This window comes from Podarcis filfolensis, assembly GCF_964270895.1.
Source record: "Podarcis filfolensis genome assembly, chromosome: 6".
NCBI classification, from domain to species: domain Eukaryota; kingdom Metazoa; phylum Chordata; class Lepidosauria; order Squamata; family Lacertidae; genus Podarcis; species Podarcis filfolensis.
The window spans coordinates 18,182,486-18,208,086 of record NC_139609.1 but is presented as its reverse complement, the minus strand read 5'-3'; the positions used below and the strand labels follow the sequence as shown (position 1 = coordinate 18,208,086).

Genomic DNA, 25,601 nt, shown 5'->3' with positions numbered 1-25,601 from the left:
GGCCACCAAAGACAGAGTCGGCCCACAGGCCCGTTCCTCATGAATCTTATTGGGCATGCATAGCACAACCAGAGCTTTCAATACATTTGGGCTGGTCATTGTGAGAGGAGGCATACTTTTAAATGTTTGAGGCCTAGATGGTTTAGGACCTGAAATATTTACACTCACATCTTGAATTGGGCCTAGACGACTATGGGAAACCAGTGTAATATTTTCAGAATGGATGCTATATTTGAACATTCCAGGACAGCCACTAGCACCCAGATTGCAGTATTTTGCCCCAGTTCAGTTTGAAGGGCAGCCCCATGTGGAGTTCATTACAATAATTGAACATGGATGTTTCCAGAAGACCATGGGACATCATCTGGAAAAAAAGGTCTGTTGAAAGAAATTTGCAATAAATGAAAGAGCGCTTTAAATGGTGCGTAATTATTGTTAACTGATGGGAGATGTTGATGAACTAAGCACAAACAATTGGCTTGATTTACAGCAGTTGCCTGACAGTGGTATCCAAAATGGCATATAACCATGCATTATAAATGTGTGCGTGTGTTTCGTGCATGCAGCAAAGAAAACAAGGAAACACGGGGTACTAACATAGCACAAATTTAGTAGTTTAAGTTTCCATTAAGTATAAACAGGAATGGTTATACTAGTTGCATTTTTGCATGGATGCTTAAGATTGCATTGTTATAACCATTGATAGTAGGGCTTACTTTCAGGAAAGTATGCACTAAATTACAGCATTAGTACCCCAATGGCTTTGTTTTCTGTTTGGGATCCAACAGTGAAACTGCTATGCTGCATTCTGCCTCAGATTTGCATGCCTTTTTGTCCAGCTCTTCTCTTCTGAGTCTTGCTATATATTACTTGTGCGTGTTTGTCTGTGCGGTGCTGGCCATTGCAAATGGAAAAATTGCCTCTCCATTCTTATCCAGCAAATTCATTGGCTGTGGCTAGTTTAAACAAGGGAATATTATCCATGAATAAAAGATGCCAGTTCTTCGCATTCCTCTGCCTTGGGGCCAAACTGGTTATTTTGTATATATTTTTCAAGACTGGTTTTCACTGAAGAAGAAAATAAATAAATCCAGGGAGGCTGACATTGGGAGCAAAGGACTAGGTGGGGACAGTGGCGTAGCGTGGGTTGTCAGCAAGGCAAGTAATTTGCGCCCCCTAACCCGTGGATTTGCCCTAACCCCAGATGTTGCGCCTGGTGCGGCCGGCCCCCCCTGCACCACCCACGCTACGCCACTGGGTGGGGAGAGGTGTTTCCTTACAGTTCAAAATTACCACCGTCACCCATGCCAAGCTGTTTTTCCTTCTGTCAAAAATCTTTTTCGTCTTGTGAGTGTGTGTTGGGAGAGGGGGAAGCAAGTTGAGGTGATCTTAATTAGAAAATTGGTCCCTGAGAAAAAGATTAAGCAATTCCTCCTCACTAACTACTCTTCCGATCAAATCTGCACCCTCTTCAGACTGCTCTTTGTTACTATTAAATATCTGGAGCCATACATGAATTTGCATGAAACATTTAGTTTGGTACGCACAGTACAGCATTTATCTCACTTGGAAAGCTATGGATTTGCTACAGCAGAACCCAAAACTAGCATTCTCAAATTACTTCTGTATTGAGCTGACAATAGTGATTATAATTAATTGCTGGAGTAACTAACTGAGTTGAAAATCTCTCTATATTCTGCAGCCAGCCTACAACGTTGGCTAGAAAATGGATGTCAACGATTCTCCTAAAATTGATGCTATGAACTGAAGCTTGTCCCAGGCTTCACTTTTGGATTCATGTTCAGTTTTCTCTGCTGCTGCTTTTATAGACTTCGAAAGATAATGCTGAATGAAATAGATCGGCCTCTGCCAATTTAACCGCACGGCCATCTGGATTCCTGTGAAGCTAAGACGAAACACATGATTTTTATTCTGAGCTTGTTCTCAAGGAGCGCTTGAAATGGTGGTGGGAGTTTTCACATGCCACGATCTGGAGAGTGGTACTGCATGCTGAAGAGATCTAGCACATACAGGGTTTATCAGATTCTCCAGTCACTGTCCAGCGTATCTACTGCTGCCCCTAAATTCAAATATGCATTGTGTCTTTTCCAGACATTGCTTCATTTGCATAGTTGTGGTTTGGAGTTAATCTGCATGTGTGCCTGTGATTTTGTATTAAGCAGTCTGATTAAAATGAAGCTGTGCCTGTTACTTTGGCAGTGAACAAGTCCTATCACCTGAATAAGGGCATATGGGGACAGGCTGTAGTTTGATGCCAGAGCCTGTGTCTTGCATGCAGGAAGTGTCAAGAGTATCCTGTGCTGTCTCCAGTTAAATGGATATTGGGTAGCAGGACTGGGAAAGACTGCTGGCACCTTCAGTTAGAAGGCACCATAGCAAAATTGGTGAAGCATCCAAGAACTTCTGCTATCCAAAGCAAGCAGTGCTAAGCTAGGTGGACTAATGGTCTATATTTTATGATCATTTCACACTATTTTATACACATATGTGCTGGAGCTGTGTCAGGGCAGGAGATCAGCAGATTGAACAGGATGGCCTCCTAAAATGCAGTGGGACTGTCTACATTTTCAAAGAAGGACTACACAAATAGCCCCCTAACCCATTAAGACGTCTTAAGTCCAGAGTCTCAGATTCCCAGCTACACCACTGCACACGTGTATTTTCCTGAGTGCTTCATCCCTTTAACCTTGCCCCTTTTAACAAAGTCCACTGGATGACTGAAACTTCATAATAAATGTTTTTATTGAGTTGTTAGTGGCACTTAGTGCAGTATGTATAATGCCAGGGTGCAGAGCTAAAATATCAAAATTTAAAAGTAAGCACACTTCTCTTATTACAGACAAAGGCTCTTTCTTCTTCTGGAAATGGTATTTGAAAACAGTAGTTTTGCGTCCTGTTTCTTTATGGGCTTCAAATTGTCTTAGCACTAGCCGTTTCCTATAAAACACAATTCAAGTTTGAAAATTCTGCTTTCTAGTAATACAGAAGGCAATAACGACACGTGCAAATGTACAGTTCCATCTTTCCATTTATTCGGGTACTCTTTTTCTTCTGTTGTGATTCTTCCTTCTGTTGTATTTTGAATGACATTGAAACATTTAGAATCATAGAATCATAGAGTTGGAAGAGACCACAAGGGCCATCGAGTCCAACCCCCTGCCAAGCAGGAAACACCATCAGAGCACTCCTGACATATGGTTGTCAAGCCTCTGCTTAAAGACCTCCAAAGAAGGAGACTCCACCACACTCCTTGGCAGCAAATTCCACTGTCGAACAGCTCTTACTTTATTCTCTGATCTCCTGTAATTTTCCAACTATGACTGTTGCATGACTCTGGCATCTTTGATGCTGTAATGGGCTGTATGGTACTTCGAAATGTTAATAGTAAGATCCTTTCCTTCCTTAAATTCAGATTTCCAATTTGTATGCAACAAAACTATTTTCTGGTTGCTGTTCAGTGTTGATGCCGACCTCCTCTGGATTACTTATCCATTTTGATATCTACTGGATACTGTTAGCATGATGGCATAACTTAATATTTGGCACAGTCAGATCCCTCTTCTCCCAGAAAATAAACTTCAGTCATATGCCTGTTATTACAATGCCTTTAGATCTCTTTATGTTCTGTTTAAATTGAGCAATTTCAGTTCTGCCAAGTTCTCAGTTGATTCCGTTTCCTAATCTTACTGGAAGTATCAATGATCTGGGGTAAGATTATAATTTTTATTGGCACAATGCGACCATAGCTGCTACAGATCCAATTTAGACATTTTTTTCTATCTGACTACTTACATTTAAAATACAATTTATCTTAATTGCTACTACAGCTTGTTTTTAATTTATTGTCAAATAGATCCCTAGAAATGGCACTGCCTATTTAGTCAATTGTAACATAGTCCTCGTTACACACATGGACACATACACATACATACGTATGTATGTATATATTTATTTGCCATTTTTTAACTGTGCAGCTACTATTTCTGCATTCATACTTTATTTAGGGCATAGTCCAATGATACCTGCAAAGGTTCTAGAAATATCTAATCTAACTCTTGAACTAACCAGGGCTTTTTTTCAGCTGGAGCTCAGTTCCGGCACCGCTCAGGTGGGTGCCATTGCCATTATAAGAGAACAAGGGAGACATTCCTAGTGAGTTTCAGCTCCAATTTTTCTAGAAAAATAGCACTGAAATCAATCATGTTGAATCAATATTGTCTGTACAGAAGGAACAGATCACACCTGAACCGGGATGGGTCTTAAGTGTTGGTACTTAAAATGGGGGGGAAAGATGGCAGATTATTTGAACTAATTGACAGGAGATGAGAAGTGACTGGTTCTCAGCAAATCATCCCCCAGGGATGAGGGTGCAAGAGGGTCCAGTGTTTCTGAGTGTTCAAATGGAGGAGAATGTAGAGGCTCATGGCAGCAATTCAGAGAGGCCAAAGCAGTATAGGGTAAAACACACATAACAAAGGCATTTGGAAAGATACACTGTTTTATATGGTGATGCTAAAAAGACTTCAATCCAAGATGGAATGCTTGCTTGTGTAAAAGAGCGTAGATATGGGGGGGGGGGGCATAACATAAACCCGGTAGAATAGAGGAAAGCAGTGGGGCACAGTTACCTTTGAAAATAATTTGGATAGGAAGAACAGGGAAAGGGTATACTGGTGGTGGTTTCCTTTTGTAAATATTGTTTGGCTCTTTGAAGCCTCCACTGTTGATTCTGCAGGGTTTAGTCCTATGTACTGTGCTGCTTAACACCTACCTGAAACTGCTGAGTGAGGTCATCCAGAGTTTTGAAGTGCATCACGAGTACGTTGAGGGCAACACATCTCTATTTCTCCTTTTCATCTCAACCAGTGTGGCAGTGGATGTGCTGAACCAGTATCTGACCTTGACAATGGACTGGATGAAGCTCTGAGACAGAGATATTGTTAGTGGCTGGTTCCTCTGTCTGAAGTATTTTCTTCTTGGAACCACATTCTAGAAGGAGCAGGTGCACAGCTTGGAGCTCCTCTTGGATTTACAGTGGTACCTCGGGTTACATACACTTCAGGTTACATACGCTTCAGGTTACAGACTCCGCTAACCCAGAAATAGTGCTTCAGGTTAAGAACTTTGCTTCAGGATGAGAACAGAAATCGTGCTCCAGAGGCCCCATTAGCTAAAGTGGTGCTTCAGGTTAAGAACAATTTTAGGTTAAGTACAGACTTCCAGAACAAATTAAGTACTTAACCCAAGGTACTACTGTACTGTTGTCCCCATGGGATGCCTTTTACAAGGTTGGGCTGGTGCCTTAGCTGTGACCCTGTTGGGATGGGGATAGCCTGGTTTCTGTGATCTATGTTTTGGTAACCGCAAAGGCAGATTACGATACTGGGTTGTATTTTGGCCTTTGTTTTGAACAAGCTTCAGAAACGGCAGGCAGTGTGAGATTCCACGGTCAGATTCTTTACTGGAACTGGCACTCTGAAATTATAACTCCAGTTCTAGCCAAATGCACTAGTTTCCAATTTGATTCTGCACAAAGCGATACAAAGGCTGTTCCTGGCTCAGGCCCACAATACCTCAAGCATCACCTTTCCCCATAGGAATTTACTCTGATCCAGTGATTGCCATCTGACTGTCATGGAGCCAGCTGAGATGGCTCCAGAGTTGGATGAGGGGGAGCAAGAGGGGCCGGCAGAAGAGGAAGCACTGGGAAGTGTGAGACAGCAAGGGGAGGTGGAGGCTGGGCTGCCTGATGTTAGGGATCCCCAGCACCACTCCAGCTCTAGCACAGAGGAAGAAGGCACACCACTTTTAGCCTCTCAGTACAGGAGGGGGTTAAAGCATAGGGAACAACGCAGATGTATGAGATTACCCAGATTGCTTTGCTGGAGGCGGAGCCAAAAGCCCGTACTCCCGGGATCTGTTGCCGATGACTTGGATGCATGAAGAGATGCTTTGTACTTTGTAAATAATTGTACAATAAAGACTGTAAATACCACTGCCGTCAAGCCAAGGGATTTATTTCGAAGGGCAAACCTCCCCCCTTTACACTGACATCCTTCACTGATAGTCCCTTTAGAGAGAATAGACCTTTTTGTGGTAGCCCTCCCCTGCTCCTGATTTTGGGATGCTCTCCTGTGCTAGGCTGGTGTCAAAATTGCCATTTTTTTCCTCCACCATGTGAAAACTTACTTATGTGCACAATAATATTCTGGCTTTCAGTGGCTACTTTTGATTTTCCTGTCTGTGCTGGATAAGGGGTGGTTCTTTTCCTTTCTTAAAAAAAAAGCATTTTAAAACAAAAACTATTTGTAAATTTGTATTGTTTTACTGGATACATTGTTACATCTGGTCATTGTTTTGCTTTTCTTTCCGCGAGTTGCTTTGGGGCCTCCTCTCGTTGTGGGAAGTGATGAATAAATTTAATAAAGTTTAATAAATGTATAAATTCACCTCTTTGATAATGTAATAAGCCTAAGGACAATGTACTCCTCCTAGCTTATAAATCATATAGGGGACAAGAAAGGCAAAGAAGCACAGGAAGAACAAAATGTTGTTCTGTGACAACTTATTTGGTACTAATGATTGTGCAGGGCTCTGCAAAATAATCATGTTAACCAATGCACTGGCCTTCCTGCCTCATAAAAAAAAAAATCCCCTTAATAGTCTATTGAGCAGTCTTGAGTTTCAAGCTGTTGGTAAAAGCAAAACTATACTCAAAACGTGAAAAGACTGTGGAGGTAAATATATCCCAATAAACGGGGGGAAAAGCCTCTTCAAGCTCATACTTTGGAGTGAAAGAGCAGAAACCGAATTCACTTCAGAAGACCGCAGAAGAAAAGCATCATGTCCCCCAGACTAGTTCCCTGTGGATCCACGTTTGTACCTTTTCCAGGACTTGACCCTCCAAGCTTCGATTCTGGACTGAGGTAATTGTGCTAGTGTGTGTTTCTAATGTAGACTGGGAAGCAGCGGCTGCTTAACTTGTAGCAAGCCCTGTGTATTCATGTTTATGCTGCTGCTACTTTGGTGCTCAAGTAAAGGACTGAAATGACATTCTTATTACAGACATAGCAATACAACGGGATAGTTAAACCTCAGGTTGAGCTGAAAAGTTTGAAGCATTTTGTACGATCATCTCTTAACATATCGCGTGCATTAGATATTACCACGAAAATAAGTGTTTCTATTTTCCAGGGATAAATTTTGCATTCTTGGCAGACCCTTCCACTTACGTTGATGGTAATTACCTAGGCTACAATTCTGATTTTTGCTAAGTGATGTGAGCACCTGCCTGCCATTAAAAGCCATTAAAAATTAAGTGCAAGACTGTTTTTAGCAAAAAAAAAAAAACAACAAAAAAAAATCTCAAAGAGAGACATCTAAGCCATGTTATTTGAGAGACCGCATTGTAATTTAATTAGTAAAAAAATCTGAAAGGGGAGAAAACACCCATTTTCTTTGGCTCTCCGGTGTTGTGGTATATTTAGGATCCCATCTGCCATGGTGTTTTTCAGAGGTAATTTGAACATTGCTAAACATAGTTGTTCATGCTCCCTCTCCTCCTCCCCTTCTTCATCTCCTTCTTTACTTAAATTATTTAATTTCATTGGGAAAGAGAGCTTTCTGCTTTCAAGAACACATTGTGCCTTTTCTATAGGATACAATAGAATCGTAACCTCTGCTTTAGCACAAGGTGTCTTCTTCCAAAGTGTTTATATGGCCTGCCAGGGTTTTTAAGGCACTTGCTGCTATGCTTGGCATTTAAGCTGAATGCCATTTAAGGAAAAGAGAGATACTCCTATAGAAACCTCCAGCAATAAGGCAGAAGAAAGAACTGAGGGATGTAGATGTCGCACGGAAACAAACAAAAAATTGACTGTGTATGTCGTAGGCTCCAGACTTCAATGAATGTTGGCATTCGTATGTAAACATCCCTGATGGTCCCAGGTGAATTTTGTGAGATGAGATAAATTTGCTTTCTTTTCAGACATACACCACTGAACAGTGACAATTGTTTCTTCAGTTTTCAGCTATCAAAACAACAACAACAAAAACCAGCCTCATCAATTGGTCTGAACTGAGACCTTCATTAAATTCTAGGCATTTACTGTAGCAAATATTTTTGTTTTCTATACATGTTATAATTCTCTTCTCCATAAAATGCTTGTATAGAAATAGGTACTCTGCACCATATGTTTAAAGCAGTTGTTTCTTTATGGGAAACAAGAAAGTAAAATTAAGTTTAACATGTTACAGAATGATCACTGAAGAACTTTTTTTTTTTTGCAAGAGCATCATATGAATGGTTGCTCTGTGCATTGATTCATTGTTACATGAGGTTTCTGCTATTTTATCTAAAACACAGGGCTGGTTCCAGGTTGTTTGTTTTTTGAAGAATGTGTGTGACCTCAGCGGTCCTCCTCATTGAGTGAGTTCACCTTCTCACTTCTCTTCCTGCTGTCCGTTCTGTTACAATCCGGTTCATGGGCGATCAGAGTCCTGGCAGGGGACGTCAGCACCGGGGCCAAGGTGGCACGGTGGAAGCAGGAACAGGGGTCCAGAAGCCAGGAGTCAGGAAGCCAAGAGTCTTGAGGGTCAGAGAGCTGGGAGCCAAGGGTCCGAGGGTCAGGAAGCAAGGAGTCAAGAAGCTGAGGTTCAAGGATCAGGAAGCAAGAAGCGAAACGCAGCAAGGCAGGGAGCGTGTTGCTGTGGCAAAGAGCAGAAGGGAAATGCTGACCTTATATCCCTTCCCAGCTCTTGCCACCAGGTGCTGTGAGTTACCAATCAGCCTCACCTGTGAGGCCGCGCCTTGCCTCTTCAGAACAAACTTAGGAAAGCCCCAGTCCTGTGAAGCCCTATTGTTCACAGGGCCGGCTCCTGCACGCGCACCTGACACATTCTCTCCCACTCTGGATGGCTTCCCACACATAAAAACAGTAAAACATCAAACATTAAAAACTTCCCGATACAGGGCTGCCTTCAGAGGTCTTCTAAAAGTCAGATTGTCTTTGTCTCCTTGACATTTGATGGGAGGGCGTTCCACAGGGAGGGCGCCTCTTCTGAGAAGGCCCTCTGCCTGGTTCCCTGCAACCTCACTTCTCACAGTGAGGGAACTACCAAGAAGGCCTTCAGAGCTGGACCTCAGTCTCTGAGCTGGACAACGGAGGTAGAAATGCTCCTTCAGGTATACAGGGACAAGGCTGTTTAGGACTTTAAAGGTCAGCACCAACACTTTGAATTGTGCTCGGAAACGTACTGGGACCCAATGTAGATCCTTTAGGACCAGTGTGATATGGACCACAGACTGAGGAGGCACTCAGGCTACGTGGTCACAGTCTCTCCCCCACCCCACCCCAGTGAAATTAGTATATCTCTAAGTTGTAGTAATTATTTCTGAATTATCTATACGTATAATTAAGCCTGCAGGAAGCTGTGTCCTCTTTTGTTCTGTGTGGTTTTTTGGGGGGGAGTGATTAATTTTCTTCCCAGCTGGGAATAATGCTCTCACAACAGCTAGGTAGTGCAATATAGTATTTTCATTTTACCATGAGACCATGGAAATGTGAACCCCAAAATAGTTCACTAACATAGCAATTTTGAGTAAGAAGAATGGGGCACGGTCAGGTGCATGGTTTTTGCATCAGAAGGTCCCACATTTGCTGTTTAGCGGCAGCAGAAATGGGGAAAGTGCTGATTGCGACAAACCCAGAATAGAAATTGCTGTCTCCTTACACTCCTGTTCCACTTCCACTTCCTATTTCGTGTTCCAATTTTTATTTCATTTTGTTTGCTCAGAAAGAGAAAGCAGACAAATGGCACTCACAGACATGTGGAATAGTGTTGTTCAAGAGTCTAATACGCAATGCTGGTTTGTATATTAGCACTTGCAACTTTCTCAATTGGTGCGAGCCTCCTGGCAGGTGTTAATCATATTGTTTAATTGCTTTAAAATGATGGATGTAAATGTAGGAACCAGAGGAGTGGCGAGGAGTTCTTATTGCATTTTCAGGGTATGGTCTGTAACTGAAGTAATTATTGTGAACAATTATTTCTTAATGTGTTTAAGACTCGCAAGAGAATAACACCAGATTGAGTATAACAACAGCTTATTCACTAAGCTAATTCCTTCAGGAAATATTGTGAGGACTATGAAATGTGAATGGCCCATTGTGTATGTCTGTTTTTCAAGTGGCAGTTCAGAGGAAGTGTAACATCACTAAGAAACAAAGTACGTTTTACAAGAGAAACAAATCACAACTATATAGAAGAACTGAATTGGTGATTGACATCAAACTCCAGAGAAAACTTACTAATGCTAGTTTACCTTCTCAGAACAGAGTAAAAGTAGATTACTAAGATTCAGCATGGCTTTCTCAAAAACAAGTCATGCAAGACAAATTTCATTGTTTTTTGATGGAGCTACAGGTTTGGTGGATCAGGGGAATGCTGCGGACATAGTGTATCTTGAATTCAGTAAAGCTTTTGACAAGGCCCCCAATGGTATTTTTTGCGAGGAAGCTGGCAGAATGTGGGTGGAATGAGCTAATGGTTCATTTTAACTATTGTCACCCAAAACTGGGTGGGAAAACCCTCCTCTCAGTCTCAGCACATAGTTGATTGAATAGCCTGCCCTGGGTGTTGTTGTTACTGAGGTGGTAAAACAGATTTCTGGGCTATAACACTTCAGTTTGCAGTTGGGAGTGCTCATGATTGGAGGCAACAATGCTTCTGAATACCAGTTGCTGGAAAACGCAGGAGTGGAGAGTGGTTTTGTGTTCGAATCCTGTTTGTGGGTTTCCCATGGGCATCTGACCACTGTGAGAACAGGATGTTGTACAAGATGGGTCACTGGCCTGCTACTGCTGGCTTTTTCATGTTCTTATGCTCTTGTGATGGAATAGTTGACTAGCTTCCCCTTCTCATTGTACTCCCCCCCCAAAAAAAAACTAGCACCTTAAGAAGAAGAATTCTAGCCTACTGGTCTTTTAGCATACACTTTTTCCTCTGTGCAGATATTTGTTTTCTAATTTATTTACAGTTCTAGGAAGCATATGAAACAATCATAGAACTCACATCAATTGACTTCAGGCAAATGTCTTTGCTGCATCCTTTCCAGTGTCAGCTAAAAACTTCTTTTTAGGCAAGCCGTAAACTTGACACGTATTTTAAGCTGTAACCTTAGCTTATAATGTAAATTTTTGATTATTTTTATTGATTATTTTTTCCGTTTTTGAAACTTGTTTTTAAGTTTGGTTTTTTGGGGGGCAATTTTAATGTACTGTATATTGTATATATTTTGTAATCTGTTTGAAGGTTTTACATACAATTAAGCAGTGTATAATTGAAAAATAGTGAAAATCAGTAGCAACAACATCAACAACAGTAGAAGAAAGAAAAGGAGAAGAACTGAAATAGAAAATCTTGTTCCCCAAAAGGGAACTGAACTGTTTCTCTTTCCTGGTCTAGCTCTTATATTCCCAATCTCTTTATCTGCTTCCAACTGTTAATTTGCACTTGTGCAGGGAAGGAGATTTCTGATGTCAGCTGTTCTATCTCTTTGCATTGACCGTAGAGCCCTTGGGCTGTTGTAGATTTACACTGGGATGTTTTAAGAGGCAATGGCTTTTCAACACTTGATTCCTCAGGATCTTCCGCACAGTTGATGCTCCATAATTTTGCAAGTCCTTCCCAGCCTCTGGGTTTTCCAAGATCCTCTTTTGCCTCCATCGTTTTGGCATTCACCACCTCACTTCATGCAACTGTGAACATTCACCTTCTTTTAAGCAGGGGTTTATTGCCTTCCTCCCCTCCGATAATCTGCCTCCGTATAGCCATGCCTATATTTTTAAGTTCTAGGGTTTTCAATTGTCATTGTTGACACCAGCGACAACTTTTCAACAGAATTGCTTTTGTCAATCCATATCAGAGTGTGAATGAGTGCGTGTAGGAAGATCTGTTGTCATAGATTGAAAAGAATACCTGCTGACTATTTCTTGTCAACAATCAGCTTTAAAAGATATTAAATAAACTGCTTCAGGCACTTGACAAAAACCATAGAATAGTAGAATTGTAGAGTCGGAAGGGACCCAAGTCCAACCCCTGCAATGGAAAAGAATTCAAATGAAGGCTGCTGTGTTTGAAAATATTGATGGACTATATACATAAATTGCCCGTTTCATATTGCTGTACTCATATTTGAGTTTTGCCCCATCTCAGTCTGGGCAATGGCTAGCCTACCTTTTAAATCTTTCAGTGCATTGGGGAAGGCAAATGTGCCCTCTCTCACCCTTCCCCCCCTCCAGTATTATTGTCTGCAGTCTCTTTCACCTGCGGTGAGCAGTGATAACATGGTTTTCTAGGTCCAGTACACTGTATGGATTGGATTCTCTTCCCCATTTGCAAAAGCGGATACAAATTTCCAAAAACTAAAAAAAAAAGCGGATACAAATTTCCAACATCTTCAGTTATATACAAATCGTTACCCTCCTGTCTGAGTGGGGTGCAGGACCTGAAGTGAATTGAGGGCCACACACAAGTTAATAAGGCAGGCATATTGTCAATAGGTGAAGCTTTCCCCGTAACTGCATTTCCATACTAGAAAAAGCTTCACCCATTGAATTTCTGGCTGCTGTGCATCTGTTGAAGGTTCAAGAGGCCAGTTCTCTCCCAGTGCCAACCTCAAACCACACAAAGAACTCACGTTTCATGAGTTGCAAACTAGTTATGCTACTGTAGGTCTTTCTTCAATTGCTGAATTGTAGCCAGCACAAAAACATCACCTTGTGCCTTGTGACATTGTTTTGAGAGATGGTTTAATGTTCCTTTAATTGGCTTTAAAATGTACTACAAATAAAGTAAGTTAGGTGCTTATTGCTATTATAATGCTGTGAGTCATCTCAGGGTGCTGTAAATCTCCAAGTCTGAACTTTCCTAGTATGTAAAATAAAAAAGACATTGTAATGGGTTGTCGCGGTAATGAGGCTACCTCTAGAAATAATGAGCCACAGGATCTTCTGCGCTCCAATCGATCACTGTGTAAATTTCCTGTTTTATCCTAAGCAAATTTCGGCTACAAGGGAAGAGAGTATGCCTGGGATCCGAGCCTTGTAGGATGCATAAATTGCATTCATTTAAGCCAAACATTTCTATCATGAATAGATGAATAAAAATGGATTTTGACAGGATTATTCGGTTGTGAAATGCTCTAATGTGCCAACATATTTTGAGTCTAGACTTTGATGGCAGGTTAGGGTGATTGATGAGTGAAATGTTCACAGACCATGTATCCATTAGTAAATCTCTGCATCACTTTGGAAATCTTAGTATGGTGAGGTGGAGGTTTTTACATATTGCAGTTCTGTTGCCTTCATTCAGGATTAGTCTGCTGTTTGGCTGTTAGTATAGTACCTTCACCTGAAAGTAATTATTCTGAATATCCATGCTTAGAGGATCTTAGTTTTGGATATTGTAAGAACTTGGCACAGCTGTGAAGAGTAGCAATATTTCCTTAGTAGTTCTAAACAGTGCTGTTTTTTTCTAGAAAAAATAGGTGCCAGTACTCACCATGAAGTTGTTACAGTAAGATTAGCTCTAGACCACATAGATCTGACAGAGGGTGAGATCTGAGTGCTTTGGATGTTATGATTCCATTCTCCTCTGTGTGTGTGTGTGTGTGTGTGTGTGCAAGCAACGGAAGCAGCAAAGAACCTCTTCCTAGCTGCCTCAGCTGCTACTTGGTAGGTGCAGTTACGTGCCCTAGCAAGTGCTCTGCCGGCTTCAAGTTTTATGCCACCTGCTCCAGTCCTTTCTTGACTGTTTCATCACCTGCAGCTCTTCAGTGACCCAGGAGCTTCCTGGGCTCCACTATGCTAAAGAAGGATCATAAGAAGGGTTGTGTCAATGGCCCTCATCATCCCACCATTCCACAGCGAGACAGGATCCTTAGCAGAATCACTCACTCTATCCATTGTAGAAACACCCAGAGCATTCAGGTATCCATCCGTTTCCATTAGTCTCCAGGATGGGCCATCTTAACCTCTCCTCTGCAGGGTAGGTTAGCTGGTACGAGTCCAAACTTCACCAGGAAGTGGTCAGTCCATGGCAAATGGGTGATTCGTACCTCCCTGTATGCAGACTGCCTGCATATTACTTTATAGTCATTAGAGATCCATTAGTGTAGGATTAAAATTGCCCCCTTTTTGAGCACCTGTGGCACAAATAAAATAAAAAAATTTCCAAGTGACCAGACAAGGAAATATTTTGTACTTTGAAAGATGGTTCTTTCCTTTCAGGTTGTTGCTGACTTTCAAGACTGCTAATGTGTGAGCAGTTCATGTGTTGATGGCTAGTAACTTTTGAAGATTCCTTTGTGAAGCTGTGTTAGTGTGCTAAAATGCATTGAGAGGTCTCTGTGTGCAACAAGGAGTCCGTTATAGAATCAGAAAGGCACAGAATTGTAGAGTTGAAAGGGACCCTGGGGGTCATCTAGTCCGATGCCTGGCAATCCAAGAATCACAACACATGGTCCCCCTTCTGGTTTGAAACCATACCTGACCCTGCTTAGCTTTGCAAAGGTGCTAGCAGCTTTATTGCCAGAAGGACAACTGAAACTTTTTTGAGTGTGTTGAGTTTAGTGCCTTCTAAGCATCGTTGGCCCATTCATCCTCTTCATTCATTTATTGCTTCTTGATTAAACCTATTTATTTGCTTCCCCACTTAAACTGAATCAGTTGAGGACTTCATTCCTTCAGGGGAAATTTGTCAGGGAGTGCATGCTAGTGACGGGAACACATGAAGCTGCTTAATACTGGATCAGACCATTCGCTTACCCAGATCAGTATTCTCAATTCTGACAGCAATTCCTGCTGGTTTGGGGAAGAGATCGTGATAGCCCTGTTTCCACTCATGCGATTCCAATCATGCACATGAAGAGTGGAGGTGTGGGGAGAGGAGATATATACTTTTTTCTGGCGGTACACAATGGCACACAGTATCGCCACCCTTCGGGGAGGGGGGGAAGGTGGCAGAAGGGCTCTTGGACCCCATCAGAACATTGCACCTCCTTCCCCAAGTCCGGGAAGTGTTTGCCCAGCTTAGAGAAGGTGGTGCTCTGACAGGATCCTGGAACTCTGCTGCCTCCTTCCCAAAACCAGGTTCTTCACCTGAGTGGCAGTGCCCCAGGAGGTGGATGGACGGGCAAGGGGTCTCAAACAGCTAAACCGCCCTCACTATCCAGCATTGGTGCCAGGTTTCACCCCCGCCCCACCATGGGCTGGCCCCTCTGCCTGCTTGCTGGTGAGTATCTGCCCTTTTTTTCTAGAATAAAAGCACTGGCCATGTCCCCTCTGTCCCTCTCCCCAAAGTCCTCCAGGTTGAACTTACGTTGCATGGAATTGTGTGAAAGAAAAACACTGGGGTCTAATTTGAATAGTAGAATGTCTGTCATCTGGGTGGGGCTGGGTGGGGGAATAGTAGAATGTCTGTCATCTGGGTGGGGCTTCTGTGTTCTGCTCCAGAAGCAGGCCCTCCCTTTGAGTGTTCAGTTCAGTTCAGTTAGAGAGGCCAACTGTCCTTCTTGCCTCACGATGTTGTTTTAGTTTCTCTCAGACGGTATGTTACGGTGTTACCATTTTCTTTATTATTAAAGCTTTGTTTGGAATATACGTGAGCCGCTTGCTTTGCTGAAAGAAAACTCTGATGAAGAATGGTGGAATACCCTAAACTGGGGATATACCCAGTCTGACAGGAGGGTTGGGTTTTTTTAAGCCGCCCCACCCTCCACAACATTGTGTGCAGTTCTTACATAGGCTCCTCCTGTGATTTAAAAATCTTCATTGTGACTGGAATCGCAGGGGAGAGGGTAGGCAAACAGGGCTTTTGTTTAGCCTTCTGCTTGAGCTCCTTTCAACTGGGGATTGAGATCCACATTTATACAGTCAAAGCAAAAGCATGAGCTCTGGCCCTTATGTAACTTACGTGTAGCGCTGGAATTCCATTTAAAGCTAAGTAAATGTCAGGCAAGGATTGAACATTTGTTTCAGCCAGCTTCTGAGAGTCCTTCTCTTTTCATTGAATGCTATATAATAGGTAAAAAAGGTAAAGGACCCCTGGATGGTCAAGTCCAGTCAAAGGTGACTGTGGGGTTGTGGCACTCATCTCACTTTCAGGCCGAGGGAGCCACCATTTGTCCACAGACAGCTTTCCGGGTCATGTGGCCAGCAGGACTAAACTGCTTCTGGAACAATGGAACACCGTGATGGAAGCCAGAGCACAGGGAAATGCCGTTTACCTTCCCGCCACAGCGGTACCTATTTATCTACTTGCACTGGTGTGCTTTCGAACTGCTAGGTTGGCAGGAGCTGGAACAGAGCCATGGGAGCTCACCCTGTTGCAGGGATTCGAACCACCGACCTTCCGATTGGCAAGCCCAAGAGGCTCAGTGGTTTAGACCACAGCACCACCCACTACGTAGCCAAGGTTTGCTGGGTTCCTTTAGTATATCTGTAACTTGCCTTTCAGGAACTGAGTTCTTACATCACCTTTATGATATTGGAGCCTCATGAGTGTTGATGCTTCCTGCCTCACCACAGTAACTTGCATCACTCCAAACCACGTAATAGGAGTGACCCACACTGTTGCAGCTCTCCACTCGAGCATCAGTTATTCGAAAGCTGGGGTGTATGGGGTGTAGACACAATGTGGGGTTCTTCTGCATAGTCCCAGGCTTCACATCTTACCTGGAGATTACAGGAAGGAATGACATGGCTGCAGAACTCTATCATTGCTTTTCATAGTCTAAACTATGCACCTTCAGACTGTCTACCTGCTTGTCGGCCACCTTCCTTTTATACTTCCTGCTGTGGGTATTTTGTTCTAGTCTTGTGACAAGGAAGGGGGGAGGGCGCAGACTTTGCCTGGAGGACCCGACAAGTTGTCATTGAAGTATGAAAGGGTGTTGAGGCATTCAAATAATCAATTGCTTGCCTTTTGCCATCCTTGTTTGTCATGGAAACTATCGCACAGGAATGCCAATCTGCTTGGCAGCTGTGGTTGCTAAGGAATGAGAAGCAGGAATAGGGCACTATTAGGTTATCAGAGCCACTCATAATGGGTGCTTTATAGGAAAGCGATTAGCTCCCCCACTCGCTCTCCTCATTAGCATGCCATCACCTCACACTGTTAGCCTGCTATTCTTTTATGTCACATGAGTGCTGTAATTTTCCTCCTGAAAATATAGGTATGCAGCTCAAAACCACCTGAATAAAGTAGGAATACTTGCTTCCTTTTTAAGTTAAATTACCAAGGCTTGTGAACTTGAATGCCTTTATTCACCTACTTAAATTTTTTTGTGAGAAGTAGAATCTGAGGTTTTGAATGCGGTATGATATCAAACAATGTGAGGATTAAAAGTGCCACTATATTAGTCACGCTACGGCTGAGTTTATACAACTGGTTTCCTTACAGGGTAATATTTCCAGGAGGAGACCCTTGGTTATAGAAACTTTTCCACTGCCAAGCCTTGGGAAAACCACTAGATTTGTTCTGGGAAAAACTGATCCTTGGATAAACTTGCAAATTAGCATTGTCTCTGTTAAATTTTGTGTGAACCTAAATACGTAGCCAGGCCTTGACTTATTACCAGTGTGAGAGCCAGTGTGGTGTAGTGGTTAAGAGCCGTAGATTCGTAATCTGGGGAACCGGGTTCGCGTCTCCACTCCTCCACATTCAGCTGCTGGGTGACCTTAGGCTAGTCACACTTCTTTGAAGTCTCTCAGCCCCACTCACCTCACAGAGTCTTTGTTGTGGGGGAAGAAGGGAAAAGGAGATTGTTAGCCGCTTTGAGACTCCTTCGGGTAGTGATAAAGCGGGATATCAAATCCAAACTCTTCTTCTACCGTATTTTTCTGTGCATAACCCCCCCCCCCGGGTGTATAAGACGACCCCTATTTTGGGGGACCCAAATTAAGGAAATGGGGGGAGATTGGTCAGAGTTTTTGAGCTTTTTTTGGGGGGGATGACTGCCAATCGCTCACCCTCCTGACTGCTGATAAACAATCACATGCCTCGCCGAACCCAACGATTGTCTGCCCGCTCACTGCCAGCGTCCACCAATCGCCTACCCAATTACAGCAGCAGCCAATCTCCAGCAGCCCTTGCCGCAGCTACCAGTCACCCACCCAATCACCACAGACAATCTCCTGCTCACAGCTGACACCAATCTCCAGTCCCCACTCTGCACTATCTGTGTATAAAACGACCCCCAATTTAAAACATTTTTTACAATAAAGAAACATCGTCTGATACACGGAAAAACGCGGTACATAAGGAACGTTGGACACCTTTGAGGCTTATGAGAAAGCCAGCTGCCCTGCTATTGTGTCCAACATTTCTATGAGTGTAGCAACAGTTCTAACATTAGAAACATAAATCACCTTCACACATTATAGGTGTGAAAGGGGTCCATGGATTTCATCCAGCTATGTTTTACACAGAGCAGGCTCACTGAAATTAATAGACCTCGGTTACTTTTGTTCATTAATTTCAATGAGTCTCCTTGGAGGAGAACTAGCTTTCAGTGCAGCCCCATGTGTTGAAAGCAGTGTTCAAAATTCCCCAGGCGCCAGGCACATTTTGCTACTGGTGTCGGTCCAGTTACAACTAGGTAAGGTAAAGGTAAAGGAACCCTGGAAGGTTAAGTCCAGTCAAACATGACTATAGGGTTGCGGCTGTCATCTCACTTTCAGGCCAAGGGAGCCGGCGTTTGTCCACAGACAGTTTTCTGGGTTATGTGGCCAGCAGGACTAAACCACTTCTGGAGCAACAGGACACTGTGACGGAAGCCAGAGCGCACGGAAACCCTGGAGCCGGCTGACTCGTGCGCAGCAAAAGACACACATCTTTGCTTCTGTGCTGCTGTGTCTTAGCCCTCCATCATTACATTAAGGAAAGGAAGTGTGGGGCTGAGTACAGACATCTTTGACTGTGCTGCAACCTTTCCAAATGGAACTCACACACCCCAGTCTAAAAACCTCTTCCCTAGCCCAGAGTTAATGCCATTTCCATTTCCGCTGTGTTCGTTTCTTTCTCCTCCTTGCATACTGGGGCAAGTATGTTTGGGCTGCGGGAAACCTCTGTGCATAGATTTCTGTGTAGACTGAAACCTTGACTATGTGGTCTCCCAACTCCTATGGAAGACTTCCCCATGGTAGAGGCCCATGCCTAAGGAGTGGATGTCAAGAGTGAGAGGTGGAACCTGGGGGTGGGAGCATTGGGGGGGGTGGGAGTGGCCTGACCCCCATTAATTTATTTGTTTATTATTTATTAAATTTATATACCACCCTTTCTTTGAAAACCACAGTGTGGACTCTCCTTATGCATAGAGCATGTGAAGGGGGCTATGACGATAAACATGTCCCAATTACCCAATCCATGAAAAGTCAAGGGTAGTACTGTAGATTCCAGCCTATTAGGCGACTGGGCATATAAGATGACCCCCAACTTTTGCTGTTCAGTTTTAGAGTTTTAGAGTTATAGAGTTTGAGCGCCGCCAGGGGCAGAGCGTGCACCCCTCCGCTGCCTCTGCTGTCACGTTTGGCAGGAGGATGAGCGGGTGAGTGCCACGCTCGGAAGGACTTTCCACGTCCCCTTCTGTGGGGAGGGAGGAGGAGTGATGGCAGAAGGAGCACCTCTGCTCACTGGCTCCCTCTCCTCCTTTCCAACGCATATACCCGGCGTATAAGACGACCCCCGACTTTTGGGGTGATTTTCCAGGGATAAAAAGTCGTCTTGTACGCCGGAACATACAGTACTAGAGGGATTTCCCTCTTTTTTTGGGATGAGGGGATGCTGGAAACTTATGCTCACTTGTAATGTCTGATTTATTTACAGGTATATATTTACAGGGATGCGGGTGGCGCTGTGGGTTAAACCACAGAGCCTAGGACTTGCCGATCAGAAGGTCGGAGGTTCGAATCCCCGTGACGGAGTGAGCTCCCGTTGCTCGGTCCCTGCTCCTGCCAACCTAGCAGTTCGAAAGCACGTCAAAGTGCTAGTAGATAAATAGGTACCGCTCCGGCGGGAAGGTAAACGGCGTTTCCGTGCGCTGCTCTGGTTCGCCAGAAGCGGCTTAGTCATGCTGGCCACATGTCCTGGAAGCTGTATGCTTGCTCCCTCTGCCAGTAAAGCAAGATGAGCGCCGCAACCCCAGAGTCGTCCGCGACTGGACCTAACGGTCAGGGGTCCCTTTACCTTTACCATTATATAAGCAGAATGGGGAGGGGGCCAGGGTGAGGATTCTGTAAGAGGGCCGCACAACTGCTATGCTTACACCACTTTAAAGTCAGATTACAGCATGGGTAGGCAAACTAAGGCCCGGGGACTGGATCTGGCCTGATCGCCTTCTAAATCCAGCTCGTGGACAGTCTGGGAATCAGAGTGTTTTTACATGAGTAGAATGTATCCTTTTATTTAAAATCTAGGTTATTTGTGGGGCATAGGAATTCGTTCATTATTATTTTTTTCAATTATAGTCCGGCCCCCCCACAAGGTCTGAGGGACAGTGGACTGGCCCCCTGCTGAAAATGTTTTCTGACCCCTGGATTACAGCATCACCCAGCAGTCAACCTAAATTTGACATTCAAAACTCTTGGTTCTCTGTCCACATTTATCTTGCTACTTGCTCTCCTGTGAAATACAGAGGTATTGTAAGATAAGTTTCCAGTCACTGAGGGGCATGAATGCGCCTTTTCGAAACTCTGTGGCCACCCATTAGTTGTCGGTTTAAAGAAATCAGGACAACCAGTCGCAATAACGCTGGATTCATTACCTGCTACTAGATGGTGTTCCAGGGGCCAAGGGGTGAGAAGAGATGCAAAGCAACACAGCTGAATTTCTGGCCATAGTAACTCCCTGGAAATATAATGTTTGAAGATGCTTCTGAATTTTACAAAGTAAGTTCATGCTCGTGGTTTTTATGCTGGGCAAACACCGAAAGGCCATGAATGTATTTGTCTTTGTATTTAACATGCTAGGATCAGCCTCCTATCTAAAGTTTTTCTTTTCTTTTTAGAGTACAAGTTGAATTCTACATGAATGAAAACACATTTAAAGAGAGGCTAAAGTTATTTTTCATCAAAAACCAAAGATCAAGTAAGCATTTTCTCTCTCTCTTACTACGTGTGGGTGTAATAGCACTTTCTCTAAACCTGGGTTTCCTAAACTTGAGTTGCCGTCTGTTGTTGGACTACAACTCCCATCATGCCTAGCTAGCAGGACCAGGGATGATGGAAATTGTATTCTAGGAACAGCTGGAAACCAGCATTTGGGAAACCCTGCTCTAAACAATAATGCTTGCTGATGATAAGAAGTGGTTATGTGTTACATCACTAGGGGAATGTAGTCATGTTAATTACTTTTGATGGGTCTATTCTGAATAAATATTAATTGATTGCCACCCTGTGTTCCCAAATTCACATTCTGCTTGCTAATTGTTTGTTGCTTATGTATTTAATCAATTTAATATTTGCACAGCCTCAACAGTGCTTAATGCTGCAAACTTTCCTCATCCCATGCTCTTTTAATAACCAGTGGTACCTCAGGTTAAGTACTTAATTGGTTCCGGAAGTCTGTACTTAACTTGAAGCGTTCTTAACCTGAAGCGGACTTTCCCATTGAAAGTAATGGAAAGTGGACTGATCCGTTCCAGACGATGAAAAAGCACCCCCTAAAACAGCAATTTAACACGAATCTTACTGTTTCATGAGACCATTGATCCATAAAATGAAGACAATAATCAATGTACTGTACTATGAAATAAATAAGACAGTATTTTAGATGAAAAAAATTAAAATTTATTTCCAAACTCACTGTTTGGAGGGGGCTCAGGGTCCTCTTCCACAATCACAAGCGGCTTGGCTCCCTGCATTCGTGGAGGCCTCAGAGAGCTCCTGCGGCTGGAGCCCAGTCGCAGAGCCTCTGCAGGCACCGTGGATGCTGGGGCTTGGCTCCCGGCACCCACGGAGCCGCTCTAGGCACCGCAAATGTCGGGGCTTGGTTCCCAGCATTCGTGGAGGCCTCCGAGAGCTCCGTAGGCCCCGCCGATGTCCGGGTTTGCCTCCAGGCAGCGGCGAGGCCTCCGAGAGCTTGGACAACTTACTTCCGGGTTACAATTGTTCGTAACCCAAAAAAACGTAAGTTGAAGCATTCGTAACCCGAGGTACCACTGTATAACCATGATGCTCTATAAAAATCCAGGTGCTAAAGACAAACAGATCTAGGCACAATGCCACAATAAGAAGAAAACCTTGCTTTTTTTTCCCTCTTCAAAGACTCAATTTATCTAAAATGCACTGTTTTGGGGGTCTTTTTTGGGGGGGGAATTAGCAGGTCTCTCACTATATCTTGGCCAATGGAACATTCCTGGAAGTGCAGCCTACAAACAGTGCCAGCTTTAAGATAGTTGAAGTAGGCAGCTTCCTTTCATGGCTGCCAAGAAGAATAGGAATCCAGCCAGAGATCCTGGTGGATATTTCTACAGCAAGCTGAATGTGAGAGAGTCCAAGTCAGACCAATGCCCCAATTACCCTACCTAGCATTGGACCTCTGGAGTCCCAAGCATAGATATCCTTTTTAACTTACATTCCTAAGCATTGCGTTTGGATCCATCCACAAAGCATTTCTCTTATGCACTCACACATACAATTAAAAGTTACATCGTTTTTCCTATTAGATGTAATCCTCACTCCCTCAAGTGAATTTTTAATTTTAAAATCTGCCATTCTAGGGAAACCTGTAAACACTCTCGACCTATTCTGTCTGGTCTTAACCTCTTTATGTCACAGTCTCAGTTTTGAATGCAAATTATCCAATAATGCTATGTTTGCTTGTATGAGAGTCAAGCTAAAGAAGGTTCACCCATCAGTAGCTTCCACTTCTGGTTCCACAGAGCTATTTTTGTGGGACTTTGAGTGTTATCCTTAAGCTACATTGAAGCCACTTGAACTGCATCTGAATGTCAAGTCACTCTTAACCACTTGAGTTCAAGTGTATGTTTTGGTTGTTTTTTTAATCAGTTGGAGATTCTTCATGATTCACAAGACTGTATCTGGGATTCTTGGAAACATATGCTTTCTGATTTTATATATACTTAATGAAAAACGTTCCTATACCACTCATCCATAAAATATGGCAGCAATCATGCAGGCAGTAGCCATTTTACATGTGTCCAACTGACATGCGATCATGCACACACTTGTCATTTCCAACCCAAAAGTGGCCCGAAAACGGAGCAGAACAGGGCTGAGGCTGGGCTTATGCGTGCTCCACTGACACAGACAGGGGTCAGGAACAGCACCCCCATGCAAAATGTAAAAGCAGCACAGAACATTCATGGATATATTTTTTTTAAGCAACAGTATAGGCCAGTTGATGGAAGGGGTGGGGAGTATTCAAGAGATGCTTCAAAGTCAAAAGCATGGATGTCTGCTGAATCTCCGCTAGACATTCGCAGGGAAACCAAAATGCTTGTTTAAAAAGCTATTGTACTACCAACCTTACTGTATGCTTGTGAAATGTGGACAACTTATAAACTCCATCTCCAACTCCTCGAAAGATTCCATCAAACGTGTTTCTGAAAATTTTAACACATCACTTGGGAAGATGGGTGAACTAATGCCAGTGTACTGGATGAAGCAAAGATCACCAGTGTTGAAGCAATGATTCTTCAACATCAATTTTGTTGGACTGGTCATGTTGTGTGGATGCTTGATTATCGTCTTCCAAAGCAACCACTCTATTCCAAACTCAAAAATGGTAAGCGTAATGCCGGTGGTCAACAAAAGAGGTTTAAAGACTCTCTCATGGCATATCTTTAAAAAATGTAGTATAAACACCAATAACTGGGAAACACTGGCCTGCGAGCGCTCCAATTGGAGAACACAGCCTTTACCAAAGGTGTCATGGGCTTTGAAGACACTTGAACTCAGGGTGAAAGGGAAAAACATGCTAAGAGGAAGGCACGCTTGGCAAACCCTCACCGTGATCAACTCCCGCCTGGAAACCTATGTCCTCACTGTGGAAGGATGTGTGGATCCAGAAGTGGCCTCCACAGTCACTTATGGACCCACTGTTTAAACCATGTTTATGGAAGACAATGCTACTTGGCTATGAGTGATCACTAAAGAAGAAGAGAGGAGTGTTCCATAGAATGGGGCCAGTGACGTTAAATGCCTAAATTCTAGTTGAGGCTAGGCAGGCATCTGTAACATGGAGGACCACCAACAGTACTCCTCTGGATGATCTCAGTGATCAGACTGGGATATATTGGGCTGGGATTTTAGAGCCCTCACTTCTTCCAGACAGTTCAAGGCAGTGCATTGTCAGGAGCTGGAGTCAGGCATAGGTCAGCAATAAAACAATAAAGAACCCAATGTCAGCGAAGTTAACTCTTTATTCAAAAAACAAAGCAGCTCAGTCCTAGTGGTCTTGCCCCAGTAAGGCAGCTGCGGCAACAGAAGGTCCCTGCCTTCCCGCCACTTTCTAAAGGTGCTCCCCTGGTTCCTTCCCCAGAGCCTAAGACTTCATCATCTTGTCTCTCATTGTTCTGCCGTCTTCATTTCTCTGCATGTTCTGGGAGATCAGCGGGGTGGGTAGCTGTTCATAGCAGCAGGAGGAAACTCCCTACATTCTCCAGCTGCCTGTCTCATCTCTGTCTCCTGGCCCCCCTCCTCCCCTGCCTCTGAGTCTGGACTGCCTCTTCCTGCTCACTAAACCTTGTTATGTCTTCAGCTGCCATCACCTCCTCCTCCCAGTCTGTTCCCTCTTCTCCCTCCGACCATTCATTGTCATCCCACCATCAGTCCCCTGTCTCTGAGCCTCCTTCCCAGGGGGGTTCCCCAGCTGGTATCTCCCACCAGTCCTCCGCAGTCAGCTAGTCCATGGCATGTATTCTGAGTTCTCACATGGTCTCTTGAGCGAGCCTCAGATCACACTAGTTTTCAGCAAGGTTGCTGCCTTGTGTGAACCATGCACTGGACCTACTGTCAATGCCTCTTTAGTTCTTAGTTCTACCTCTTACATTAATGTCTTAACTACTTTATTTCTTTTATAGTTGCAACCCAGACTTTCTACTCAGTCACCACATACAGATTTTGCCAGAGCCAATTGTTCAAATATTATGCAGAGTATATAGCCTTTCCCCATTTATTTATGTATTCAGGGAGTCAAGATTTTCATTACTTACACAATAGCAAAACAACAAAAACCTTCGCCGGTGTAATAGTCCTCCCTTTCTGCATCTGCTCTGCATCTCCTATGCTTTGTTCTGATCTTTATACTACTTTGAGAGCCAAATTTTCATTAAGCTTCAATTGAAAATGCTTAGGTGTGAATGCTCCCATAAACAAAGGCAAATTGAGACAGGTAATTATGCAAAGGTTATTTTTGATAAAGGGGTAGTGACTGGAGCTTGAAAAGATAACTTAATAGAATCTCTAATTCTGCACCTGCGCACATACATTTTTTCCAGCTTTTGCCAGTTTGCAGAAGGAAAATTTCCATTTGCAAGTGCTGTTTGAATCCATCGC

At 43.5% G+C, this 25,601-nt stretch overlaps 1 protein-coding gene and 1 long non-coding RNA gene across 11 annotated transcripts in view; one reads left to right on the top strand and one right to left on the bottom strand.

The window, feature by feature from the left end:
• Positions 1 to 25,601, top strand: part of KCNT2 (potassium sodium-activated channel subfamily T member 2) — a 217,809-nt gene that overhangs the window by 54,768 nt on the left and 137,440 nt on the right. For 9 of the 10 annotated variants that reach the window (XM_083620256.1, XM_083620252.1, XM_083620253.1 and 6 more), the window contains exon 2: positions 21,089 to 21,168. In XM_083620256.1, coding sequence (XP_083476382.1) covers positions 21,089 to 21,168 — 80 coding nt within the window. Of the gene's footprint in view, positions 1 to 15,522; positions 15,631 to 21,088; positions 21,169 to 25,601 lie in introns of those variants that run through there. The other variant, XM_083620254.1, reaches the window with a different exon arrangement.
• Positions 11,429 to 15,899, bottom strand: LOC310765453. The gene is made up of 3 exons (XR_014549599.1): positions 15,824 to 15,899; positions 13,980 to 14,227; positions 11,429 to 12,120 (listed from the first exon to the last, which is right to left on the bottom strand). It is a non-coding gene; the product is annotated as an uncharacterized lncRNA (long non-coding RNA).